Here is a 27,307-nt window from a genome sequence, read left to right on the forward strand (position 1 = left end):
GCGCTGCAAGTTAATAAACCGATTACGTGCAGTGTCTTAATTGGAATCAATTTTGCTATGACTTTAAATGCAATTTTTATTGAAAATTATTTTTAACACTTTTTAAGTTAAAATTTCGCGATAAAAAGTAGTCTATGTCATTCTCCTTAATCTACACTACCTCTATACAAAAAATTATAAAAATTTATTGAGTGGTTTAGGCGTGAATGCGACACAAACATACAATAATCGTATTTATGATTGATTGTAGGTTATTTCGTTGCCATGTTGTGTAATTCCATAGTAAAATTGCATCGCTGTAAAGTTAGTAAAACAATTTCCGAGGAGTAGCAATAAAGTTGGCTCGCAGAGATTAGAGGACAACAAAAGTGTTGTTTCGTCGCGACATTACATGCGAGCGAACTGCCGCCACCGCAGACGCTGCATATGAAACGTCGAGTTTCTCTATAATCATACATGGATGATGGCGAAGGTGGCGTGTGTGCACATAAGCCGATTACGCAACTTCAACTTCTATTACCGTCGCAGCATTCGAATATTATTTAATGCGACGTTAATGTTCGCCTCTAATAACATACGAAATTAAATTCTGTTTGCGCAACTTTCGCCACCACCGCTGCCGCCGTGCGACAACAAACAGAAACGTAAAATTTAAAGTTTTTCCTGGCGCAGGCACCGCAATTTGAATTTATTGATTCAAGCGGAGAAAGGACGGATATAAATAAAAAGTTTATTGTTTACTCCGCGGCGGCCGCAGGAGAAAACGAAGAAAAAAAAACTTACTTCACAGTTCATAAATTTCCCAAGGACAGACAACGCATAAATTTCAATCGGGATTTACAACTTATCTTCGAAAAATTTATAATTTTTTTATTTTGTGGAATGCTTAGAAATATTTCGGTTTGTTTAAATGTTTATTTGTTGCGACATTGGGTGGTGTCCAAGTGGCTGGCTGCATTTCTGCTCGTTACGGGCTTGTTTTCGGATTACGCGAAAACTATAAACACAATAGCCATGCGAGACAATAACTGTCTATGAAGTTGCCGCTGTTGATAAGCGCAATTTGATTCTATCTACACTGGAGCGGCTCCAAGACGGCTTAGAGTGGATACGTTTACATCGACTGGGAACGGCGATATTCAAACTTCCCAGTCGGGGGATATTTCAGCATTTCAATAACAATGACAGTTGCTTGTCCCTAAATTTATGTTCATGCCGAATATTAACCTTTAGTTGAACGGGTGGTATTATCCTTCCTATCGGTTTTCACTCAGCGTTTTTAGGTTATTTTGGAGCTTCATAACTTAGAATTAGGTATGCAACCCAATATACATCAAATGACATCATTGATTCTAACCAAACTCAACTGAGAAATGTCAAATTGTAAAAATTATGTTTTTTTTTTAGTAAAAACACTAAAAATGTCAACAAAACTGTATAAATTCTTGTTTTTTACCTGTTTTCTTATATATTATTTATTTTTTTGAGCAAAATGTTAACTTTTTTAGTTTTTAAGATCTGCAACCCAGTAAACACCGGGTGACATCTTTTATTTTAACCAAAGTCAAGTGAGAAACGTCAAATATTGAAAATTATACATTTTTGAACTAAAAACAATTGAAACATCATCAAAATTGCCAAAAAACTATGAAAATTCTTGTTTTTATTTGTTTCCTTCAATTTTCTTCACTTTTTTTATACTAATTATGACATTTAACCTCAAAATTTAAATATTTTTATGTTATTTAAATCCGCAACCCAATATACACCGCCAAACAATGAAAATTACATCAATTGCCACAAAAAACACTAAAAACACAAACAAAACTATATAAATCCCCATTATTATCTGTTTTGTAGCATTTTATTCACTTTTAAGATTGTATAAAAATCCTTATGTCAATATTGATATATAAATTTACGTCTAGAGACTGCTGGGTAATAAAATAGACGTAAACGTAGCCGACGAGACTAGGCACTTAACGTTGAACCAAGAACAAATAAATGCAAAACGTCACAGTCAATAAACTTCCGCCTCCTCATGCACTAAACATTTCATTCGCGATTTACTTGCGCATCATCGTTGCACTTTATTACTTTACCGTCTTATCTGTTCAGGATCTACCGAAATTTGTCCACATCGAAGAGTCCATCAATCGCTATGATGCATTACCGGGATTGGAAAGCGTACGATCAACGATTTACATGCGCGCGGCGCAGGACCTCTTCAAGAACGGCAAAATGAAGCTCAAGTGCACTGCGACCATGTTCCACCTGTATTCCAAGGACACACAAACGGAACTTATTGAGGAGGCGCCCTTAATGGCGCTTGTGATGGTATCAACAACACCTAGCAATGACGGTAACAAAAAACTAAAAATTTTTTTTTTTTGAAAATTTAATTTTTATGTGATTATCAGGTGTAAACACGTTCAAGTTTTCGTCAGCGACGAAAATTCGACTGTACCTGTGCAACTACATACTTATCTACATGGTCTTCAAGGTGATCAGTCGCTAAGATGATAAACAATCCACTTGTCAACCCTCTACTTAAATTAAGTTAGTTAATGTGGCGCGTAACGTGGTGAAACTTTTGAAAGTGACTGCCGGACAAGGTTCATGTTAACAATAACCAAGTGATAGTGTATTTTGTAAACGGTGATAACAAGTAACTAACAAGTAACAAATAACATGGAATATGAATTAAAGTACTACGTAAATATTTAAACAAAAATTTAGTAAGGATAGCGAATAATAAAACATTATTATTATTATTAACTATTCCATAAATATTAAAATATTATAAACTAATACCTACTTGGGATTTGTTTCGATTGTAAGATAAATATTACGATAAATCAAAATGACTTGTAAGCAAAACACTTAACTTAAACCAATATTTATTGATGTGTTGAAAGAAGTTACGAATATAAATTAATGTCGGAGAAAAGCTTATGAAGATCTGCATTTTGCATGCGTTTTGTGTTTGGATGCTGCAATTACCCGAAAACCAATTGCGATGTGATTATTGTTTTATTGGTTGCATATGCTTTGCAAAGTTTGATACCGATGCCCATTGTTCCAATTAAAGTAAACTAACCAGTAACCAAGTTTATGCAGCGATTGTATTCCCTCTTCAAATGACATTCGTATATTGCGAAATGATACACGATAATCACTCGATTGATAAATATTATACAGTTAGGATATTTTTTGTTTTATGTGTGTAATATATGCAACTATATTTGCATTATTTGTATTGTTGGTTGCATATATTACGCGTGATATAAAGCAGAATGTATATAAGTGTTTAGTTTTCGGAAATCGATACATTTTTCAACAACAGCAGAAAAAAATATAATAAAACACTCTCCAACATCCTACAATTATTTTATTTTATTTTTTGTTTTTTGTTTTACGTGTTTCTTAATATATGCAACTAAATTTTATTATTTGTATTGTTGGTTGCATATATTACAATCGTTTAGTTTTTTACTACTTTTAAATTAAATTTTTATGATTTTTATTGATTTTTTGTTATTTTGACGGCAGTTTCTTGCAGATTTGCTAAAAATTTCTTGTTTTCTTTTTTTTTTATTAAATTGTTTAGTAAATGCCAAAAATAGGCGTTTTTCTAAATTTTTTTCAATTTTTTATGATTTTCATTAATTATTTTGTAATTTTTTACAAAATTTTTACAAAAATCAATTTTTGTCTTTTTTATTATTTTATTCTTTGTTTCACGTGTTTCTTAATATATGCAACCATATTTGCATTATTTGTATTTTTGGTTGCATATATTACACTACAATCAATACGTTTTACAATAGGAAAATAAAATAAAATAAAATAAAATGCTTTGCAACATCCCACAATTAATTTTAGTTTTTTTCTCTGTTCTTGTTTCACACGGTTTCTGAAAGTTGTGCTCGGTTTGAACTCACTCGTGCTTTTTGTTCTTATTTTTCGAAAGTTTCTTTTCGACAATAATTCCCGGCCGTGGAAGCTCTTAACGCCCTCACGTCTACACACCCCAACACACCCCAACATGCGCCGTGGTTTTCTCTTAATAATTCTATGAAGGAGCAAGCGAAAAGTTTTATTTCGCCAATTTTCTTCATCCCCTACAACGTGAAAAATCGTGCGCGTTAAACGCCGCCGAACCGAACCGAACTTTCCGCAAGTGTTTGCGGCTTTCATCACGTGTTAAACAGCCAACCAAATGCGATTAATTAATGTGCTGCATGTGATGTTATTTGTGTGTGTACCTATATGTTAAACGAATCAAAATAACGAGCATGCCACGCATCAAAAAAAATAACTTTCGGTTTCGGAGAACGCTTCCTCTCAGTCAACACCTGAATTGCTCAAATAAATTGTTGCATATTGTAATCATTTCACTTTGGCACACACTCAACTCCACGTAGCGGACATTCACGTTTATTTTTGTACATAAAACCAACGTTTTCACATTGATATATTTATGTAAAACTATCTGATGAGACGTAAATGTAAGGATAAGCAAGTTTATGAAAAGGAATTGTAAAAAAATGTTATTTAATGTTACATACGTATAAAAAATTAATTTAATTATATATTATCCAATCAATTATTACGATGTGAAGCAACGTTTTTATTAGGGCAATAAATAATTTATAACTTAGTATATTCACTAAATAAGCCGCATCAACGCAACCAAAATAATTTTCATTTCGATGTTTTGAATGTTTATAACGTTGATTTCAAACAAAACAAAAACTGAATATGTACATACAAAAGAACACAATATACGGTAGAAACCCCACATCGAATTACTATAAACAATAATTGTGTATTATATTTTTGTGGCAAACGGGGGGGAAAAATAATGCCTAATCCAGGAATATCGTCGGCGCTTGTGTTGTGTTCGCTCGTATGGCGGAGGCGCCGGGCAAGCGTGTTTCGTGGAGCAGCGGGATATAAATTAAATCTGTAATCCACAGGAAGTAGGTGCTTTCCGCTGCAAGCGATCGCCGGTGCGCTGGTATCGCTGAAAAATGTAGGCGGCGCGGGCCGCACGGAATTTATGTCTTTCTAATTTGTTTCTGCTCAAAACCACACAGCCCCCAGCCGCAGCTCTTGAAACTGCAAACCTGCACCAGCGCCCCGTGGCCGAAGAGAGAATGGGAGCGTGAACACGCCCGTGCATTTATTTATGGATTTGTATTAATTTTCTCCCTTGGAGGGACGCAAACACCTCGGAATTATGATGCGTACTTACTAAATAACATGAATGTGTAATAGAACAGTGAATATAATAAAGTATTATACGTTTTACAGAAAAAAAAACCAGCTGGTTATTATGATGATGACAAGTATTAAATTTGTAAACGTGTTACAAATGTGTTTTTAATGTCACTAAACGCGGAAAAATTTGATTTTTCGTTTGGGTTTTCATTAATTTATTAAAAATATGTTAATAATTAGTTTTTTAATAGTTTTACTTTAAATTTTTATTAGTTTTATTGATTTTTTGATATTTTTATGACAGTTCCTTGTAGATTTACCAAAAATTTAATTTTTTGTTTTATTTTTTGTTAAATTATTTGTAAAATGTCAGAAATAGGAATTTTTCCAAGTTTTTTCCTAATTTTTTAAGTTTTTATTGCTTTTTTTGTTATTTTAACGACAGTTTCTTACAGATTTAACAAACATTTTTTATTTTCTTTTATTTTTCATTAAATTGTTTACTAAATGCCAAAAATAAGTGTTTCTACAAATTTTATTTCAAATTTTTATGATTTTTATTGATTTTTTACCAAATTTAACCAAAAAATCAATTTTTGTTTTATTTTTCATAAAATTCATTAAAAACATTTACGAAACAAATTTTTTTTCAACGTTTTAACAAAATTTTTATCATTTTTATTGATTTTTTGTTATTTTAGTAACAGATCTTTGTAGATTTACCAAAAATTTGATGTTTTGTTTTATTTTTTGTTAAATTATTTGTAAAATGCCAGAAATAGGAATGTTTTCAAGTTTTTTCCTAAAATTTTAAGTTTTTATTGCTGTTTTTGTTATTTTAACGACAGTTTCTTGCAGATTTTCCAAATATTTCTTATTTTCTTTTATTTTTCATTAAATTGTTTAATAAATGCCAAAAATAAGTGTTTTTCCAAATTTTATTTCAAATTTTTATGGTTTTTATTGATTTTTTTTGTTATTTTTTACCAAATTGTACCAAAAATTCAATTTTTGTTTTATTTCTTATTAAATTCATTAAAAATATTTACGAAACAAATTTTTTTTCAACGTTTTAACAAATTTTTTATTATTTTTATCAATTTTTTGTTATTTTAGTAACAGTTTCTTGTAGATTGACCAAAAATGAAATTAGCAATCACTTTTTACGTTCGTTTTTATTGCGCGTTGATGTTTCCAACTCATATTCACGTAAATGTAAATCGAAAAGCAGCCGGAAATGGGAATTTGTTCACTTATCAGGGTAAGTACGCAGTGTTTATGTTGTCCCAGCCTCGGTGCAATCAACATGTCGCTTTGTCCATGAATGAAATTCATTTAATTTTTTGCTAAACGCGAATCGCGCATGTGGACGTTGTTCTATGGCATAAAAACTCATTTCTGCGCGTTTGGCAAAAAATTACAGTCAGTAATTAAAACCGCACACAATGCACACGCCTGACTGAGATTTTCTCCACGCAGAAAACAACAACACGAAAAACATTAATAAGTTGTAGTGTTGCACAATACATATACAGAGTGTTTTTGTTATATTTTATTCTATGCTTTACAAAAAATGCATTTTTCGTATTTTACGTGTGTAAATCTTGAACTCCATAAAAATATAAATTTCCCTATAAATTTCCACGCGCGAAAGTTGTACATTGTAGCGATGACACTCGTGGACTCGTGAAAGTTACATTAAATTTTTCATATTTCAACAAAATATTACCTGGCGTAAATTTTGCAGTAATAATAACGAACGCTGCACGACGCTGCACTTTTTTATATTTATTGCATGTGCGGGTGGAAAGTGTGTGGACCTCGCGGCTAAATTATTAGCCTTGGTCGCCGACGGCGGCGGTGGCGGCAGCGGCGTTCTCATGAATATTGTTTGTGTGTATTATTAACTGCCGCAAACCCCCAACTACATGCTAACCATATTAGGACCTTTTTTGTGACATCTCCGCAACCTCAACAAGTCATTGTGGGTTGCTGACTATTATTGCGTTTGGGTTTGCATTTTATCAGCAAGTTCCCACATGCAAACTGAAAAAATAATACGATTAGGCTTGCTTTCAAATACATTCATGTTCCTGTCGCTGAAACACAAGTAGTATTAGCATGTAGAAATCATTTTTCATTCTGAAAACAATATATTACTTGTAGTAGTAAAAGATTGAGGTTAAGTATGAGTGGTTGCCTATAGTTGTCTTATAAAACATCTATAACTTTCACCACGCATGGATTGTTTAAATATTGAAAACGCTAGAGTGTCAGTTTTGCGTTAACCCAGGAACGCGTTGCAATCCAGAGGGATTAGTCCGGATCTATCGGGTTCTTACACTCTGGAGGATTGCAGTACTCCAGCAGGCCGACGACACCGTCGCTGAAACCCGGCGGACGTGTGCCGAATACATCCATCACTTAACGTATTTGGGTTGCGTTTAGTGTCTAGTCGAAAACCATCAGGAATATTTGTTTCTCTTCAGAGGGTGAAATTCTCCGAAAAGGAGTTGGATGAGGGATGTTGTGTTTCGGTTTTGTTAAGTCATTTGTTTAAAGATTCAGCTACATTTTACCAGTCAGCGGCGGCGAAAACCCCAAAAACTAAAACCTTAACAACGTTATCTACGACTCGACGATGAATCATTAACTGTTACTCTCTGTTTCTGTTTCTATGTCTTCTCTTCCTCCGCAGCAGGAAACGTCGATACAGAAATAACTCCTGGTTTAATCTTCAGGTGGAGCAATTGCTGGTGGTGGAAAAGACACTCCGATAAGTTAGTTGCACGTGTGCAGGTGAAAAAGACGTCTGCCTGGGGCTGATCGATCACTGTTTATCATTTCGATACGGTTCGTACGTCCATCGGCAGTCGTGCGCAGCCAGCCCTCGGCTGGCTACGTGATGAATTGGGTCCATTCTTTTCGCACACTCATTACCGGCGAATAAAAGTTACGCTATTAAAACAATTTTCTTCGCAGGACCTGCAGCAGGAGGAGGTGAAATTTATTATTTTACAGAATTCTACGTCGACGACATTCTCTTGCGCTGGCGATGAATTTAACTGGATTTTCTTTACAATTCGCTTTTATTTTTGCATCATGCTTCCTGCCAAACTATTTATTAATTTCGCGCTTGAAACTTTATAATAGTTGAGCAGATGTTATAGCCCGACGTATAAGTTTCTGCTAATTCCGGCGTGCGCTTATAAGAATCTGACATTTTAATTAATTTCCTTCGCGCGATATTAAGTTCAGCGAAAAAGGGAAAGACTTTTGCACTTTGCTCGAGTGTACAGTTTAGAATGGCAACTCAAAACCGAAACTTTCCAACGCATTGAAAATGAAAGCAGTTTAATCAATACTTTATACTTAATGGCAGCAAAATCAATAATTATTTTTGTCATAAAATTATTAAAAATTGCAATAAAATAGATTATAAGGAGGAATATTCAAAACCGGTATTGATACCGGTATACCGGTATTTTTATTTTAAAATTTACGTGTTTAATCCTTATTTATTCATCAAAATACAAAAAATGAGTTTTAATTACAAATGTGAAATACCAATTTCATTTTTTGCGATATTTTGATTTATAAATTACCCATAAACTAAAATACCGGTATTTAACCTAAAAATTCACATCCCCACTCTTTATTTTTATCATACATCTCTCAAAATACAAAAAATACTTTATAACTTTGCTAAAAAGAAACCTGACGAGGTAAGCACACAAAAACCGCAACTAACTTAAACGTTTCGGTTATTTTTTTGTTGTTGTTAAGTGAAACTAAGTGAAGCGCATCCCGTGGCGGTTCCAAACAATTGGGGATCGACGCCCGGAAGGCGCAAGCCACGAAAGTGCTGTTTAGGCACCCGCTGCCGAAAAACTAAACGCGCTCCAGACGCGAAAAAAACACCGACCAACCAGTAAGATTATATCATTCGGTCGGTCGCAAACTTTTCGGATTTAATGTGCCGTATCTAAAACAGGGGAAGAACTGCGATAACTAAGTATGGCATCATAACGCTTAAAACTTTTCGGCGTCGCGCGGGACCGGACACGGCCCAAAAACGCGCGATTCCACCCACCACAATAAAGCGCGGGCGTTATTGTTTTGGCGTTTGTGTCGAGAACGTATGCTTCGGCATCATTCAATATTGGTCGACGAAGAACGCAAAGAAGACGCCGCAGAATTGTAATTATTAGTGACGATGTTGTTTTGCGCAGCGACAGATTGGAAAGTTTTTATTCGGATATCATAAACTAAACGACGTAGGAAGCAAAAAGAATGAAGATAATGTTACCTCTACATCCGGAGGTTGACGTTAATGATCAATTTATTTCCACGCACATGTCACTGGTGAGTGGTACACAAAAGCACTCTGGAATTCGTGCTCTAAACATGCAGAAAAATAAGTTTTGAATAAAAATATTACACGATTTTTATGAGTCTTTATGGTGGCTATAAAGTCTCGTTTTTGAAAGTAAAACTTTTTTGAATAAATTGCCAACTTCTTGTGCAAAAGTTGAGCTTTGAATGCATTATTCCATCGGGCGTCTAGCCAGCTTCCTTGTCGAGCATAAAATCAATGATTAAATAATACATTCGATCAAATTAAAGCGATTTGTTGGGGCGTCGGCCATTTTTCACTCACGAAACAATGGCCGACTTGCTCAAGTGATAATTTGTCCCCATCAAAACGGTATATTTGCCATGAATGCATGACAAATTGAGTGATTTTTTCAGCCCACGCTTGCGTCTGATAGGCGAGGACAAATTGTACAAATTGTAAAAGAATACTTTTCGATATTGCAAAATATTTCGCCGAGTAAAAACAGCGTAAGTTAATATGATTTACATTGCTTTGATAAAATCTAGAACCCCAATTAGTATTATCACATAAATTCGCAAGCACTGGAAGTGTGCCATCGCGAGCGACAGAAATTGGCAATGCGTAATTACAGCAACTTTTCTTTCAGCGACGCCGAGCAACAACTTCCTTATTAACGAAGCGACCGTCTCAATTTCCTCTAATTTCCTTACTTAAACTGTGTATACATTTGTTTCTTATTTATGTAGTAGATACTTGCAAAACGTTTGAGTTGAAATTGATTTTTAAATTTCATCAAAAACTCGAATTTTTCGTGAAAAAACCAAAAAATTTCAATTTTATTATTGACGAGTGTGAAGAACAGTTGATTGCGGCTCTATTTAAAATTGAGCCGGGCCAAGTACTCGTTCGTACCCAAATCTAGCACTTGTTATGTTATTCCTTTGTTTTTCCTCGCCGTGCGCCCCATTTTTTGCACATGAGCGTCGGGTGGAGGCGCGCATGTGGAATCTCATATGCACACCCCTACTGATTACGTTATACAATATGCATACAACCTTCCTCAACGTGGCACTCTATCTGCGATCCGCTCGCATGTGCACCGTACGTATGTACATTTTTCTTCCCGTTTTTCCTTACGACAGTGCTGGCCTCGCGTAACTTTCCTGCATAAATTTGTAAAACTTCTCGTCTAACATTTGATCGATTACGGCCACCTTTGCTACAAACATTCCCATAAATTTCGACGCCTTTCCCGAAAAATACACACGAAATATTAAAGCGTGGTCCAAGTGGTAGAAAAATGAAAATAATAAAAGCAAGATAAATGTTGCATTGGCGCACTTATGTCGTTACATTTTATAAAAGAACCATTTTAAATACATTTATAAATAAATATAAACAAGTTTCATTCTTATATTCTTTAACAATTAGATGTAGTGATTAAAATTAAATTTCTTTTGTTTATAATTATATATCAACTTTTAGTATTAGTATTGCCATCTTGCGGAGGAAACTTGAACTAAAAAAGACGCACTTTCAAATTTTAATTTTCGCATTTACATTTTATGATTATTTAGAGAATATACGTTAATTTTAAGTAAGTTTTAAGACTAATAATTCTTAATTTAAGATAATTATTATTATTCTAGCATATTTACAGTTAATAATTAATATAATGGAAAGATTTATAAAATAAAACCTACTTGCGCACGAATTTAATGAATGATTAATCATTTATACAGTGACTTGCAGATAGTTTCGCCTACACAGTTTACACTCATCATACTCATTACCTGTTTACTTTGTTTCATACAGGTTTCATAGATTTTGTTCGTTTCCTTGTCAAACATCCGTTGATGCCGCGCCTCCACTTCCACTCCGGCGATTTTGTTGGTTATACCCGCAGTAAACCTTTGCGCTTTGCTCCGATCGGCTAGACCGATTGCTTTGGATGGTTTAATTAACTGTAGGTAAGTTTAAACAAATTACTAATCCTCAAGATGTATCAACAATTTGTAATACAACATTTTTCTTATAGATTACACTAAAATCTAATAATGGCTCAACAAAACCTCTTCAGCTATGAGACATTTGTTCGAGCAATTGCTGGGGCCACTGTAAGTTGAATATGTTTAATTTTTATTAAAATTAATTGTTTTTTATGCAACAGGGCAGCATAATCTCAATGTCAGTGTTTTATCCTTTGGACACAGTAAGATTTCGAATGCAATGTAAGCAAAAATACAATTTATTTTCACATCAGTTTACATGATTTGTTTGTATTGCAGTGGAAGATGAACATTCTGAGTATTTAAAGACATTGAACACATTCCAAGCTGTTGTACATATATTAAAGAAAGAAGGATTGTAAGTGTATCACACTTTTAAGTGTTTTCTCTCATAATTAATCCATGTTTTTCATTAAATACAGTGAAGCTCTCTATCGAGGTGTAAAACCAGTTCTGCAGAGTTTAGGTGCTTCAAATTTTGTATACTTTTATACATTTCATGGACTGAAAAAAGCTGGTAGTGGCTATCATGATCTTGCATTGGGTATTATTGCAGGCATTGCAAATGTGTTGACTACTTTACCTTTGTGGGTAGTCAACAGCCGATTGAAGGTAATAACAAAACAAAAACTCTACATAAACACTTATTATGACATTTTATTCTTGTAGATTGAAAAACCCATTTACTATTCTGGTCTGCTAGATGGCTTAGTCCACATTGCCAATACTGAGGGAGTTAGCGCACTTTGGAATGGCGTTGGCCCGTCTCTAATGCTCGTGATCAATCCAGCAATTCAATTCACAATCTACGAAGCTCTGAAACGGCGTATTCCGGTACGTGGAGCTGGGGCGTTCTTCATTTTGGGTGCCATCGCGAAAGCCTGCGCCACCATCGCTACATACCCGATTCAGTTGGCGCAAACAAAACAACGTCACGGTATCAATAGCAATGTTAGCACGGCTGCATTATTACTCTCGATTTTGAAACGCAGCGGCCCAGCGGGTTTGTTTCAGGGACTTGAAGCTAAACTGCTTCAAACTGTACTAACAGCTGCTCTTATGTTTGTGTCGTACGAGAAGATCGTACGATTTGTGTTCTCGATACTTCTTAATAACAAACACAAGCTAAAAGCTTGATGACTATTCTAATTCTGGGTGATATTTTAGTTATTTGCGGTTTTATGTAATTTGTTTTGGCCAGTAGACAGTAGAATGTTTGTAGTACAATTATAAAATAACTCAATTTAGGTGTAGCTGTAAGTGATGTTCATGTGTATGTTATTTATACATTAGGGACTATTGTATGTGGTACACAATAACGGAATAATGGATTTATACAATATTTAAGTTGCACGTGGATGGTAATTTAGCTAGTCAATTTTTTATAACATCTGATGATGCTTTATAATTTGGTTGTGTACGTTTTTTGATAATTATTAAATAATTATCAAGGAAATTGATAATAATCCATTTCTGATTATTATAACACTGGGAATCTGTTTTATTTCCGGCTTTTCCAAAAATTCAGTCAAAGTAAAATATGAATGCCGGAAAATCAATAAAATTTAACCTCGTCCAAATCTAGGGTAAACACCCCCTTCGGCACTAGTAACTAAACCACATACAGTTATTTCCGACTATACGTAAACAAACTCGCAATGTAAATTCGCGAATATCTATAAAACCAACGTATTTATCTTGTTATATTATGCGGTGTCGATTTTCCAAGTGTCTCGCCGTGTGTTTAGTTCTTACCAACGCGCTAGTTTTGTGGAAAATATACAAACTCCTTCTTGGGGACGAAGGACTAAACGTCCTGCACTCACAATCATCGCCGCCAAGTAGTAAACCAGCTACTAAGCACATCAGCAAACAAACGACGATAGTGCTGCGTGACTTTGATTTAAATGAGAATGATGTCTCCGGCACGGTGGAGTCGTTCCTTAAAGTTTTCCCAAACATTCAGATACTTATCATTTCGAATGGGAATCCATATCCACCGCTACAAATTAACTATTATATGAATAGAAACGTGCGGAGTGTAAATTTAGCACCGTCATTCGACACTCCGTACTTGTTTAATCCGCTTAGTTTGATCAAAACGCCATATGTTTTGTTTGTGCCGGATTCTACAAGGATAATTCACCGGCAGGTCATTCAGATGATGATCAATGCTTTGCGGAATGACACCGGCAGTATTGTAGCGATACCATACAGTCTCAATCGGAATCTTACTTGTTTAAATGTTGAAATTGTACCGAAAGATTGGACGATTAAGTTTTATAAATCTGGCCATCCACGGGAATGTGCATTTGTTACAGGGAAGCACGCCATCTTGGTGGAATTGAACACTTTGTACAAGTTGAATAATCCTTTCATCTTGCCACATCCACATTCGCTGTATCTACTCACATCTTTGCTGAATATTAAAGTTAGTAGCATGTTTAACAATGGTAACAATAGATTAATCTATGTTTTCTTGCTTTTAGGTGAAAATTTTGCAACATTTACAATTTCATGATGGCAAATCCATTTTCTACTCGCATCATGCCCAAAGACTCAAGAGCAAATCGGATAAATTGCATTTGAAACATTTGTATGAATCCTTTGGCATTAAAAAGGCAACCAGCGAGACTGGTGTGAGTGAAAGCTTTGGATGCTCCCGGGACACCCCGAGATGTTTTGGAAGCATTATCAACTACACACCTTCCTACATCTACGAAGGAAAGCAAACACCGCCATGTTGTTTGCAGAATCTACGTATAACAGCTAAGCACGTCTTTGCTATTTTAGAAGAAGCGGGAATCAGGTACTGGTTGGAGGGTGCTTCCTTACTTGGTGCCATGCGATATGGCGACATCATTCCATGGGACTATGATATAGATGTCGGGTTCAACCGTGATGATTTAAGTCGTTGTCTTTGGTTGAAAAGAGCTAAGACCAAGCCAGTTACAGACAGCAAAGGGTTTGTCTGGGAGAAGGCAATTGAAGGAAACTTTTATAGAGTACTGTACAGTAAAGTGAATAGGATATACGTTAATCTATTTCCGTTCTATCAGAAGAATGGTACCATGGTCAAGGATAACTGGTTCACAAGTCAGGTGAATACCGACTTTCCCGATCATTATCTGCATCCAATGGCGAGTATTGAGTTCATTGGTCGCACGGTTCCATGTCCAAACAACATAAGAGACTTTTTAGAGTACAAATTTAGTCCTGGGATTATAGAGGACGGGAAAATACCCGATTTTAAAAGTAAATTTACTTAATAAATGCAACAGGACGTACAATTTTTATAGGCTCTAGGTTGGCATGTATTTAGTTTTTAATCTAATTGTATATGATGTATGATGTAAAGATGATAAGCAACTGGTAAGATGTTAGTGCCAAAGATTCGTATTATGTTGTATATAATTTGTTTTGTTATTGTGCAAATATTAATTGTTACGCCAGACAAAATTAGAAATGTTAATACTTATTAATAAATTATACAATAAATACACTGTTTTTTTTTTCTTTTTTCCTTTTCTTTTAATTTTTACATGCCAATAAGGCCTTAATTATTGAATATCTAAATTTTGGGACTAGTATCTGTCGCATTCATAGATGGCACTAGGATGCACTAAAAACCATAAAATCGAGTTATACGGCTTATTTTTATATTTATCGACAAATGTGGGCACGAGAATAGTTTTGTATACAATGCTGTTGTCTGCGGCGTGCATGCAGCGAAGTCTAGTTTAGTTTAGATCACAGGTAATGTGCCTATTGCAAATTCGCGTACAAAGTCGCGTGCGATCAATGCGCAGCCGACTTTGCGCATCTACTGCAATTCGCGCACAAGGTCGCGTGACGTCGACGCGCAGTCTTTGCGCACCTCTTGTTTTCTTATCATATACTGTCCCGTCGTTGTTTACGCAGTTTCGGCACGCACTATCGATGGATTGCAGCCAGTTTCGTGCCGGTCGCTGCTTAATCCAGTTGTGTTTAGATACTTATATCGTTTATTCGGACTTCAATATTCTAAATTTGTGTTATACTCGAAGATCAATCGACTATTTATTTGTACTTTGCGACTATAGTAATTTGTTTGTTCGGAAATGCCGGTTTTTGATCGCGTTTGTTATGTATATTACAAGTTACGTGATAGTGGATTTGATAACATTCTTCACTCGGCGTTGTGTTTGGTGTCGGTTTCTAAATTAATCGAATATATATCATCCCCATGTTGATTCTCATCATTAAGAAAGATCCATCAGGCTCGTGTAAGTATCTTTTAACTAAACAACACAGATTGTTTATTTTGTGTTGATTGTTAATTATAACATAATTTAATTGTATGAAATATTTTTGTTTTAATTTATGTTTTCGTTTAGTTACAGCACTCGTTGTGCCTGGCAGTCCGATAAGCTGTACACTGGTATGTTTATAATTCAATTATATTTTTCGGTCAAATTTACATTTGCTGTTTATAAACAAGTTATCTATTTATCACGAACTACCTACCTGTGACACAAATAAGGCGACTGGTAGGGTCGGACATAACTAGGTGATATACGCGATTCAAAAAAAAAAGGGCAAAAAAGAAAAATTGCACTTTTAGTCACGTTTTTGGTTCTTTTACCCCACGAAATTAAATTATTTTAAATACTTATCTAATGCAGAATTTTCCAATCTTTCATAACTTTCTTTGGTCGCGAAGGTTTTTAGTTTAAACGATATGCACAATTATCGTGTGTTGACTATCTCTTTTAGTTTCCGAGATATTCGCGTTTGAATAAAATGGGCGAAAATTGCAAAATGTCACTTTTTAGCACTTTTAGTCGCGTTTTTCGACCTTTTACTGTAGGAAATATAATTATTTTATATTTCTATCTGATAGAGAATTTTTCAATCTTTCATATTCAACAATTCGTTGGTTGCTATCTCTTTTAGTTTAACAGATATTAATTTTTGAAAATCGTCGAAAAAAAGTATCAAGCACCCCCCCTTAGCAATTTTTTTCTTAAGAATTAAAATTTCATCTCTCAGATTTCCGTTTTAACTATCATATCCGATAGAGACTAGTCCATAGATTAAGACGCTGCGATCAGATCTTAATTATCTCTTTTAGTTTCCGAGATATTCGCGTTTAAATAAAATGGGCGAAAATTGCAAAATGTCACTTTTTAGCACTTTTAGTCGCGTTTTTCGACATTTTACTGTGGGAAATATTATTATTTTATATTTCTATCTGATAGAGAATTTTCCAATCTTTCATATTCAACAATTCGTTGGTTGCTATCTCTTTTAGTTTAACAGATATTAATTTTTGAAAATCGTCGAAAAAAAGTATCAAGCACCCCCCCTTAGCAATTTTTTTCTTAAGAATTAAAATTTCATCTCTCAGATTTCCGTTTTAACTATCATATCCGATACAGACTAGTCCATAGATTAAGACGCTGCGATCAGATCTTAATTATCTCTTTTAGTTTCCGAGATATTCGCGTTTGAATAAAATGGGCGAAAATTGCAAAATGTCACTTTTTAGCACTTTTAGTCGCGTTTTTCGACCTTTTACTGTAGGAAATATAATTATTTTATATTTCTATCTGATAGAAAATTTTCCAATCTTTCAAAATCAACAATTCGTTGGTTGCTATCTCTTTTAGTTTAAGAGATATTAATTTTTGAAAATCGTCGAAAAAAACTATCAAGCACCCCCGCTTAGCAATTTTTTTCTTAAGAATTAAAATTTCATCTCTCAGATTTCGGTTTTAACTATCATATCCGATAGAGACTAGTCCATAGATTAAGACGCTGCGATCAGATCTTAATTATCTCTTTTAGTTTCCGAGATATTCGCGTTTGAATAAAATGGACAAAAATTGCAAAATGTCACTTTTTAGCACTTTTAGTCGCGTTTTTCGTCCGTAGATTAAGACGCTGCGATCAGATCCTATTTATCTCTTTTAGTTTTCGAGATATTCGCGATTGAATAAAATGAAATGATTGAATATACGAGTAACACTCGAACGCGGTGTCACAATAAGTTCGAAATCATTTTCTCTGATGCGGAATTTAATTCTGTATCTCCCTGTATTGAAATTTATTTACCTCATTTCCAGATGTGTATTGACTTTTTTGCATATTTTGGTTGCATATTTGATTAATTTGTTTTGAAGTTGATAAATATTTTCAAAGGTAAGATGGCGCTGCGATGTACGGTTTTGCATTAAATATTGCTTGTTGGTGGTAGTGAGTGCACACCGTGTTCTTGTGGATCACGCGATTTCGCGCAAGAGATAATTTTGTTTACCTGCAGGTATCGAATCTTTATTTCGTGGAATCAAAACACACCGTTGCTGTTTATTACCTATATTAGCATCGTAAATTTAAACAACTAACAATTTTATATTAATTCTAATAGTTTATTATAAAAATTATCAAGAATGCAAAACTTTTTTATTATCAGCCGATGATTACGGACTAATGTGTTACCTGGTAAACGAAAAACGATGCTTATTTAAATTAAATATCACTTAAATATTTGATTTAAAATCTGGCAATCTGTCAGTATAAGAAATCAGAATTACGCAAATCGAATTTAAATTTTTTATTATCTTTACTAATCTAAATTTCGGAACTACTGTATCATTTATAGATGGCAATAGCATGGACTAAAAATTGTAAAATAAAGCATTGTGTTTGTTGGAACACAATATACACTTTCTTATCGCATTGCCGTGTGTCGTCGTTGCCAGCACCTCACGCCGCATGTTGCTGCATCTTAGTTTAGTTTTGATCCCAGGTAAACTGCCAAATGCAATTCGCACATAAGGTCGCGTTCCATCGACGCGCCGCCGAGTTTGCGCATCTATTGCAATTCACGCACAAGGTCGCGTCTGATCGACGCTCCGGCTTTGCGCACCTCTTGCTTTCTTATCATCAACTGCCTCGTCGTTGCTTATACAGTTTGCAGCCAGTTTTGTGCCGGTCTCTAGTTGATCCAAACTTCTTATCCGGACTTCTACTTTCCAATTCATATTATATTCGATCATCAATTGACTATTTAATTTTAACTTGACTTTAGTAATTTTAGTACAGTTATTTATTATTTGCGCGTAAGTGTATCGCGACCATGTTGATTTATTCATCATTTGGATGACCCATCGTGCTGCTGTAGGTGTTTTTTTTTTAACTAAACAGCACAGTTTGTTTTTCTCCGCTGTGTGAATATAGTATTACTTATGTTTCCTTTTTTTGTTTACAGTATTTGCACCTGCTTTGGAGTCTGATGAATCCTGCATTGGTAAGTTTATAATTCAATTATATATATATATAAATATTTATATATTTCATTAAATAATTTAATTATTTTTTATTGTTGGGAGTAACGTCTTACAAACTTGGGCGCGGGGTCCAAATATGCAGAATTAAATTCTCTATCCAGTTGTATTTAATTATTGCAAAATAGCGCTTATACGATACGATTTATGATTTAATATTGGGAACAAGCTTGTAAAACGCAGCTTTAAATTTGAACATCACGCCTCAGATAGATTAGAAATTGTAATATTTATTTAAATTTTACGTGATAGAAACATGATGCAGTATCCCCTTTACCCATTTTTCCTGACTAATTATTATTTTAAATTAACAATTTAGCTAGCTTATCTTATAGGAATTTATTCGTAGAATAGTCTCTGCGATTTGTACTTATATATCTCTTTTAGTTTACGAGATATTCGCGATTGAATAAAATGGGCAAAAATTGCAAAATGTCACTTTTTAGCACTTTTAGTCGCGTTTTTCGACCTTTTACTGTAGGAAATATAATTATTTTATATTTTTATCTGATAGAGAATCTTCCAATCTTTCATAATCAACAATTCGTTGGTAGCTATCTGCTTTAGTTTAAGAGATATGAATTTTTGAAAATCGTCGAAAAAAAGTATCAAGCACCCCCCCTTGGCAATTTTTTCTTAAGACTTAAAATTTCATCTCTCAGATTTCGGTTTTAACTATCCTATCTGATAGAAAATAGTCCGTAGATTAAGACGCTGCGACCAGATCTTAATTATCTCTTTTAGTTTACGAGATATTCGCGATTGAATAAAATGGGCAAAAATTGCAAAATGTCACTTTTTAGCACTTTTAGTCGCGTTTTTCGACCTTTTACTGTAGGAAATATAATTGTTTTATATTTTTATCTGATAGAGAATCTTCCAATCTTTCATAATCAACAATTCGTTGGTAGCTATCTGCTTTAGTTTAAGAGATATGAATTTTTGAAAATCGTCGAAAAAAAGTATCAAGCACCCCCCCTTGGCAATTTTTTCTTAAGACTTAAAATTTCATCTCTCAGATTTCGGTTTTAACTATCCTATCTGATAGAAAATAGTCCGTAGATTAAGACGCTGCGACCAGATCTTAATTATCTCTTTTAGTTTACGAGATATTCGCGATTGAATAAAATGGGCAAAAATTGCAAAATGTCACTTTTTAGCACTTTTAGTCGCGTTTTTCGACCTTTTACTTTAGGAAATATAATTATTTTATATTTTTATCTGATAGAGAATCTTCCAATCTTTCATAATCAATAATTCGTTGGTAGCTATCTCTTTTAGTTTAAGAGATATGAATTTTTGAAAATCGTCGAAAAAAAGTATCAAGCATTCATTTCTCAGATTTCGGTTTTAACTATCCTATCTGATAGAAAATAGTCCGTAGATTAAGACGCTGCGATCGGATCATATTTATCTCTTTTAGTTTACGAGATATTCGCGATTGAATAAAATGGGCAAAAATTGCAAAATGTCACTTTTTAGCACTTTTAGTCGCGTTTTTCGACCTTTTACTGTAGGAAATATAATTGTTTTATATTTTTATCTGATAGAGAATCTTCCAATCTTTCATAATCAACAATTCGTTGGTAGCTATCTCTTTTAGTTTAAGAGATATGAATTTTTGAAAATCGTCGAAAAAAAGTATCAAGCATTCATCTCTCAGATTTCTGTTTTAACTATCCTATCTGATAGAAAATAGTCCGTAGATTAAGACGCTGCGATCAGATCTTAATTATCTCTTTTAGTTTACGAGATATTCGCGATTGAATAAAATGGGCAAAAATTGCAAAATGTCACTTTTTAGCACTTTTAGTCGCGTTTTTCGACCTTTTACTGTAGGAAATATAATTATTTTATATTTTTATCTGATAGAGAATCTTCCAATCTTTCATAATCAACAATTCGTTGGTAGCTATCTCTTTTAGTTTAAGAGATATGAATTTTTGAAAATCGTCGAAAAAAAGTATCAAGCACCCCCCCTTGGCAATTTTTTCTTAAGACTTAAAATTTCATCTCTCAGATTTCCGTTTTAACTATCCTATCTGATAGAGATTGGTCCGTAGATTAAGACGCTGCGATCAGATCTTATTTATCTCTTTTAGTTTACGAGATATTCGCGATTGAATAAAATGGGCAAAAATTGCAAAATGTCACTTTTTAGCACTTTTAGTCGCGTTTTTCGACCTTTTACTGTAGGAAATATAATTATTTTATATTTTTATCTGATAGAGAATTTTCCAATCTTTCATAATCAACAATTCGTTGGTAGCTATCTCTTTTAGTTTAAGAGATATGAATTTTTGAAAATCGTCGAAAAAAAGTATCAAGCACCCCCCCTTGGCAATTTTTTCTTAAGAATTAAAATTTCATCTCTCAGATTTCGGTTTTAACTATCCTATCTGATAGAGATTAGTCCGTAGATTAAGACGCTGCGATCAGATCTTAATTATCTCTTTTAGTTTACGAGATATTCGCGATTTAAAATGAATAAAATGGCACAAAAAATTGCAAAATGTCACTTTTAGCACTTTTAGTCGCGTTTTTCGTCCGTAGATTAAGACGCTGCGATCAGATCCTATTTATCTCTTTTAGTTTGCGAGATATTCGCGATTGAATAAAATGAAATGATTGAATATAACACTCGAACGCGGTGTCACAATAAGTTCGAAATCATTTTCCCTGATGCGGAATTTAATTCTGTATCTCCCTGTATTGAAATTTATTTACCTCATTTCCAGATATGTATTGACTTTTTTGCATATTTTTGTTGCATATTTGATAAATGTGTTTTGAAGTTGATAAATATTTTCAAAGGTTAGATGGCGCTACGATGTACGGTTTTGCATTAAATATTGCTTGTTGGTGGTAGTGAGTGCACACCGTGTCCGTGTGGATCACGCGATTTCGCGCAAGAGATAAGTTTGTTTACCTGCAGGTATCGAATCTTTATTTCGTGGAATCAAAACACACCGTTGCTGTTTATTATATTAGCATCGTAAATTTAAGCAAATATTCTTCAATTCTTTCATGAATATAACTAACAATTTTATATTAATTCTAATACATTTTTATTATCAGCAGATGATTACGGACTAATGTGTTACCTGGTAAACGAAAAACGATGCATGTTTAAATTAAATATCACTAAATCTGGCAATCTGTCAGCATAAGAAATCAGAATTACGCAAATCGAATTTAAATTTTTTATTATCTTTACTAATCTAAATTTCGAAACTACTGTATCATTTATAGATGGCAATAGCATGGACTATAAATTGTAAAATAAACTTGTATTGTTTATTTCTATATTTATCAGCAATCGTGAACCTTCGACACAAGAATTGTGTTTGTTTGAACACAATATACACTTTCTTATCGCATTGCCGTGTGTCGTCGTTGCCAGCACCTCACGCCGCATGTTGCTACATCTTAGTTTAGTTTTGATCCCAGGTAAACTGCCATATGCAATTCGCGCATAAGGTCGCGTGTGATCGACGCGCCGGCTTTGCGCACCTCTTGTTTTCTTATCATAAACTGCCTCGTCGTTGCTTATGCAGCTTGCGGCCAGTTTTGTGCCGGTCGCTGGTTGATCCAGACGTATTTTGCGCGACTCGTATTGTTTATCCGGACTTCTACTTTCCAATTCGAATTATATTCGATCATCAATTGACTATTTAATTTTAACTTGACTTTAGTACAACTTTAGTATTGTTATTTATTATTTGCGCGTAAGTGTATCGCGGCTATGTTGTTTACTTGTTGTGAAGTGCCGTCGGCCATCTTCCAATTGGTAAGAATTGCTATTTATTTTATTCTGCACTTGCGTAAATAACATTGGACTTCATTTAAAGTTAGAATGATAAATGTAATTGATTTAGTTTTCCATTCTAAGCGTCTGTCAGTATCCGATATAACGTCGCGTTCGCCGTGAATGTGTTCGCCTTTCAGGCGCATCATGGCCGCCGCCGGTATCTCAGCTCTGTTGCAAACAATACGGTCTTAAAACCTAATTAATACAGTAAATTCATATGAACGTTTGCATCTTTTATTAAATTCAAATTAAAATCTAAGCCTTTCTAACTTGTGCCGATATTGCCAGCTAGCATTGTGTTCAATCTTCTGACTATTGACGCTTATCGGTGTTTGTTTACAACTAGTGTGTTCTTATCTCGTTCGCCGTGTGGAATGCACCGTGCACACACATTTCGACAACAAACATCGTGTTTTGATGCACGAATTGATAACATTCTTTTATTTTGCATTTGTATAACATGTTTTAACTTTTATTATTCATTTATTATAGTAATTGAAGAAATACCAGTGAGGGTCAGTGACGTTTCATGAGTTACAATGCACAGGGTGAGAGTTCATGGGTGAGATTATAATTAAATTCTTCATTTCATGGGCATAATTCAGTTTCGCGTCATTGTAATTGTCATTCCGGTTTGAATTAATATGAATTTAATACATTGCCCGCCTGGTAAATGCTTATTTTTACCGATGTTTAATGTTTACACTGGAATGCCCCAGATATGCGAATTTATAATGCCCCTGATGTGAGATGCTAGGCCGGTTGATGCATGAAAATAAAACAGCTAAAAATATATTAATTCCGTACCCTACAACTTGCACACGAGAATTGTTTGACTTCTACTTGTTCATCGGTGTTAGTATTTCTTTTCTATAGATCAAATATTTCATTGAATTATTTTGACTTGTTCTTATCGCAATTTTACTTGATCGGGAATTTCCCTTCAGTTCAGTTCAACCATTTTCCAAATTTCGAGTTTTGTAGTGTCGATTCATGCGAACAATTCCGGTTTTAATGCAAATCCATTCTCTGATATGTTTCCTACTTGGCTTCAATACTTATTCTACGATTCTCAATCTCAGGTTTACAGTATAATACAGTAGTAGTACAGTATGTATGTATGTTTGATACTTCTGATTGTCAGTATTAGGTATATTTTTGTATATTTTCGTTATTCTATGCGAACTCTGCGACTTAGTAACTTCAGCGGGGCGTCAAAAAATGTAGAATTAAAATCTCCGCCGGGTGGTATTTGTTAGCGGTAGAAGTGACTCGATTCAGGGCACCTTACGAGGCTAGCGGTAAAAGTGACTCGTGTTCAAGGCACCGTAGGAACCCGCCCAAATTTTTGGAAGGGTGATTTTTCTCACTCCTTGCGCTAGGAATTGTAGTTTTTTTGTTATAACACGCGAACGCGGTATCACAATTAGTTCGAATTAATTTTCCTAGATGCAGAATTTAATTTTGCATCTCCCAGTATAAAAATATTTTGCCAGAAAATTCCGTAACGCGAGTTATAGTGAAAGTTGTGTTTGCGCCGTAGTACTCGTTGCGCTAGGAATTGTAGTTTTTTTGTTATAACACGCGAACGCGGTATCACAATTGGTTCCAATTAATTTTCCCATATGCACAATTTAATTCTGCATCTGCCAATATAAAAATTGTTTGCTAGAAAATTCCGTAACGCGAGTTATAGTGAAAATTGTGTTTGCGCCGTAGTACTCGTTGCGCTAGGAATTGTAGTTTTTTTGTTATAACACGCGAACGCGGTATCACAATTGGTTCCAATTAATTTTCCCATATGCACAATTTAATTCTGCATCTGCCAATATAAAAATTGTTTGCTAGAAAATTCCGTAACGCGAGTTATAGGGAAAGTTGTGTTTGCGCCGTAGTATTCGTTGTGCTAGAAATTGTAGTTTTTTTGTTATAACACGCGAACGCGGTATCATAATTAGTTTGAATTAATTTTCCCATATGCAGAATTTAATTCTGCATCTCCCAGTATAAAAATTGTTTGCTAGAAAATTCCGTAACGCGAGTTATAGTGAAAGTTGTGTTTGCGCCGTAGTATTCGTTGCGCTAGAAATTGTAGTTTTTTTGTTATAACACGCGAACGCGGTATCACAATTGGTTCGAATTAATTTTCCCATATGCAGAATTTAATTCTGCATCTCCCAGTATAATAATTGTTTGCTAGAAAATTCCATAACGCGAGTTATAGTGAAAGTTGTGTTTGCGCCGTAGTATTCGTTGCGCTAGAAATTGTAGTTTTTTTGTTATAACACGCGAACGCGGTATCATAATTAGTTTGAATTAATTTTCCCATATGCAGAATTTAATTCTGTATCGCCCAGTATAAAAATTGTTTGCTAGAAAATTCCGTATCGCGAGTTATAGTGAAAATTGTGTTTACGCCGTAGTACTCGTTGCGCTAGGAATTGTAGTTTTTTTATTATCACACGCGAACGCGGTATCACAATTGGTTCGAATTAATTTTCCCATATGCAGAATTTAATTCTGCATCTCCCAGTTTAAAAATTGTTTGCTAGAAAATTCCGTAACGCGAGTTATAGTGAAAATTGTGTTTGCGCCGTAGTACTCGTTGCGCTAGGAATTGTAGTTTTTTTGTTATAACACGCGAACGCGGTATCACAATTGGTTCGAATTAATTTTCCCATATGCAGAATTTAATTCTGCATCTCCCAGTATAAAAATTGTTTGCTAGAAAATTCCGTAACGCGAGTTATAGTGAAAATTGTGTTTGCGCCGTTGTACTCGTTGCGCTAGGAATTGTAGTTTTTTTGTTATAACACGCGAACGCGATGCTAGAATAAGTTTGGAATAGTTTTCCCATATGCGGAATTTAATTCTGTATCTTCCTGTGTTGAAATTTATCGCGTGAAAATACCGTAACCCGAGTTATATTGAAAGTTGTGTGTTTCCCACCCCTTGCCCATTTTTATTTTGAATTAAAATTTTATCTCATAAATTTTCAATTTAATTATCTTATTTTATAGAAAATTTTCCTTAGTTTAAGAATTTTTAATCTGTTATTTTTATGGCGTTTAATTTTTGAACAAATTGAGAAAAATTAGAAGATTTTCCTTGTTTGTCATCCTCTCACGCTGTTGCCATTTGCCGTATGCAGCACATTCTAATATAGTTTGGATCGCATATATGTACCATGCCAAATGTAAAAAAATTGCTAATTTTGCATTATATTCGATCAACTATAGTAATGTTATTTACTATTGCCGCGTTTAATGTTCATTATTGATCAAAAGTGGTGATACTTTTCGTGTTTTGTATGCATACTTATGCAAGTTGTTTTAACTTATGTTTTTTTTACAGTATTCGCTGTACCCCATGGTCCGATGAGTTCTTCATTGACGTAAACGATAACGCTACCCTTCTACGGTGCCCTAAATGGGTGGAACTTCTACCGCTACCTTCGTACGGTGCCTTGAATGGGAACTGGGAACTTGAACTGGAGAGGTTCCGTGGTACTGGTGGAATTCGTATTGAGGATGATGTTCTGTTTACTGAAGATGGATGTATCAACTGGACTAAAATACCCAGAACGTATGTTATATTTTTGCAATTTATAATATTTTATATTTTACTATTCTGTTATTCATTCTGATTTATAGAGTCCAAGAAATTGAAGATTGGATTGCCGGTGTTGATGATGATTCCAAATACGATTGAATGAATTTACAACCTTTTGAAGCTGATATAGATATCATTTTTATGTATTTTGTTAAAAGATATAAAAAGAGCATTATATAATTGCATATTATTATTCTGTTTTCATGCATGTTTTGTTAAAAATTGTGTATTATTGAGAAATTGAGTTTGTGATTCTACATGTTTCAATAAAATTGTTGTTTTATATTTTTAACTATAAATTTTCATTGTTTTATTTGTTCCAAACGGGAAACATAGCTCGCAACATTGTTACTCCTTTAATTAATTCATAAATCCCTTAAACTTTAATGGAAATGCCACTGCTAGATATGAGAAATAGTTCAAAATCAATTTTATATTGTATCAATATTAATTTAAAAACGGTATCACTAGTGTCACCTATCCACGAGTAACTAAACTACGCCGCTATTCAAGATTGCTGAAGATTCTACCTACTGCACTTTCTGTGATCCTAATATTCAAAAGAATTTTGTTACCAATTTCAATGGATTTCTCGACAAAATTTGTCGAGAAATTTGCTGAAATGTTGCTGCTCATCAGTCTGTAGTATTAGGAACGCAGAAAGTGGACATAGACAGTTCCCGTCAAATTATTATATATATTATTTCAGTTTGTTTCGATACATTTTCAATTTTTTCTATAAAATTGCAAATAGGGCCTAAGCAGTTAATGCTAGCAAAAAAATACCAAAATAATTGATGTAGAATTAAATTGTCTATCAGAATTCGAAAACAGAATTTAAAAATTCCAACTTTTAATTTCGACCATAAAAAAGAGAAATCTTTTGCCATTTTTTTAATAAAATCTTTTCTTTAAAAATTTTTTGTGCCATTTTGATGATTTTTCAATAATGATGTCACCTTGTAGAGAATTTTTCGAGGCA

General features: G+C 34.1%; 3 protein-coding genes and 1 long non-coding RNA gene across 8 annotated transcripts in view; all 4 read left to right on the plus strand.

Annotated features, from left to right (window-relative positions):
- Nucleotides 1–5,328, plus strand: part of LOC135799146 (uncharacterized) — a 122,925-nt gene extending 117,597 nt beyond the window's left edge. For all 3 annotated transcript variants that reach the window (XM_065312168.1, XM_065312169.1, XM_065312170.1), the window contains 2 exons: nt 2,119–2,362; nt 2,421–5,328. In XM_065312168.1, the coding sequence (XP_065168240.1) occupies nt 2,119–2,362; nt 2,421–2,518 (342 nt within the window). In that variant the 3' untranslated portion in view covers nt 2,519–5,328. The remainder of the gene's footprint in view (nt 1–2,118; nt 2,363–2,420) is intronic.
- A 6,058-nt stretch (nt 5,329–11,386) lies between these two features.
- PMP34 (Peroxisomal Membrane Protein 34) lies at nt 11,387–13,030 on the plus strand. 2 transcript variants are annotated; one of them, XM_065311869.1, is made up of 6 exons: nt 11,387–11,535; nt 11,604–11,682; nt 11,736–11,796; nt 11,854–11,932; nt 11,997–12,186; nt 12,244–13,030. In XM_065311869.1, the coding sequence occupies exons 2-6, from the start codon at nt 11,623–11,625 to the stop codon at nt 12,709–12,711; spliced, it is 858 nt and encodes a 285-aa protein (XP_065167941.1). In that variant the 5' UTR covers nt 11,387–11,535; nt 11,604–11,622; the 3' UTR covers nt 12,712–13,030. The 2 variants fall into 2 exon arrangements, with proteins under 2 accessions (XP_065167941.1, XP_065167942.1); XM_065311870.1 differs by having other exon boundaries at nt 11,388–11,531.
- Nucleotides 13,031–13,173: 143 nt separating this feature from the next.
- LOC135798888 (ribitol 5-phosphate transferase FKRP) lies at nt 13,174–15,072 on the plus strand. The gene is made up of 2 exons (XM_065311868.1): nt 13,174–14,005; nt 14,064–15,072. The coding sequence occupies exons 1-2, from the start codon at nt 13,283–13,285 to the stop codon at nt 14,841–14,843; spliced, it is 1,503 nt and encodes a 500-aa protein (XP_065167940.1). The 5' UTR covers nt 13,174–13,282; the 3' UTR covers nt 14,844–15,072.
- Nucleotides 15,073–15,433: 361 nt separating this feature from the next.
- Nucleotides 15,434–26,624, plus strand: LOC135799130 (uncharacterized). 2 transcript variants are annotated; one of them, XR_010549889.1, is made up of 5 exons: nt 15,434–15,839; nt 15,951–15,994; nt 18,827–18,865; nt 26,068–26,298; nt 26,367–26,624. It is a non-coding gene; the product is annotated as an uncharacterized lncRNA (long non-coding RNA). The 2 variants fall into 2 exon arrangements; XR_010549888.1 differs by lacking the exons at nt 15,434–15,839; nt 15,951–15,994; nt 18,827–18,865 and adding an exon at nt 22,358–22,692.
- Nucleotides 26,625–27,307: the final 683 nt, after the last annotated feature.

Source organism: Atheta coriaria, unplaced genomic scaffold (genome assembly GCF_025399875.1).
Source record: "Atheta coriaria isolate IRGN ID8LTWV9N9 unplaced genomic scaffold, Caltech_Dcor_3.1 hic_scaffold_9_pilon, whole genome shotgun sequence".
In the NCBI taxonomy this organism is placed as follows: domain Eukaryota; kingdom Metazoa; phylum Arthropoda; class Insecta; order Coleoptera; family Staphylinidae; genus Dalotia; species Dalotia coriaria.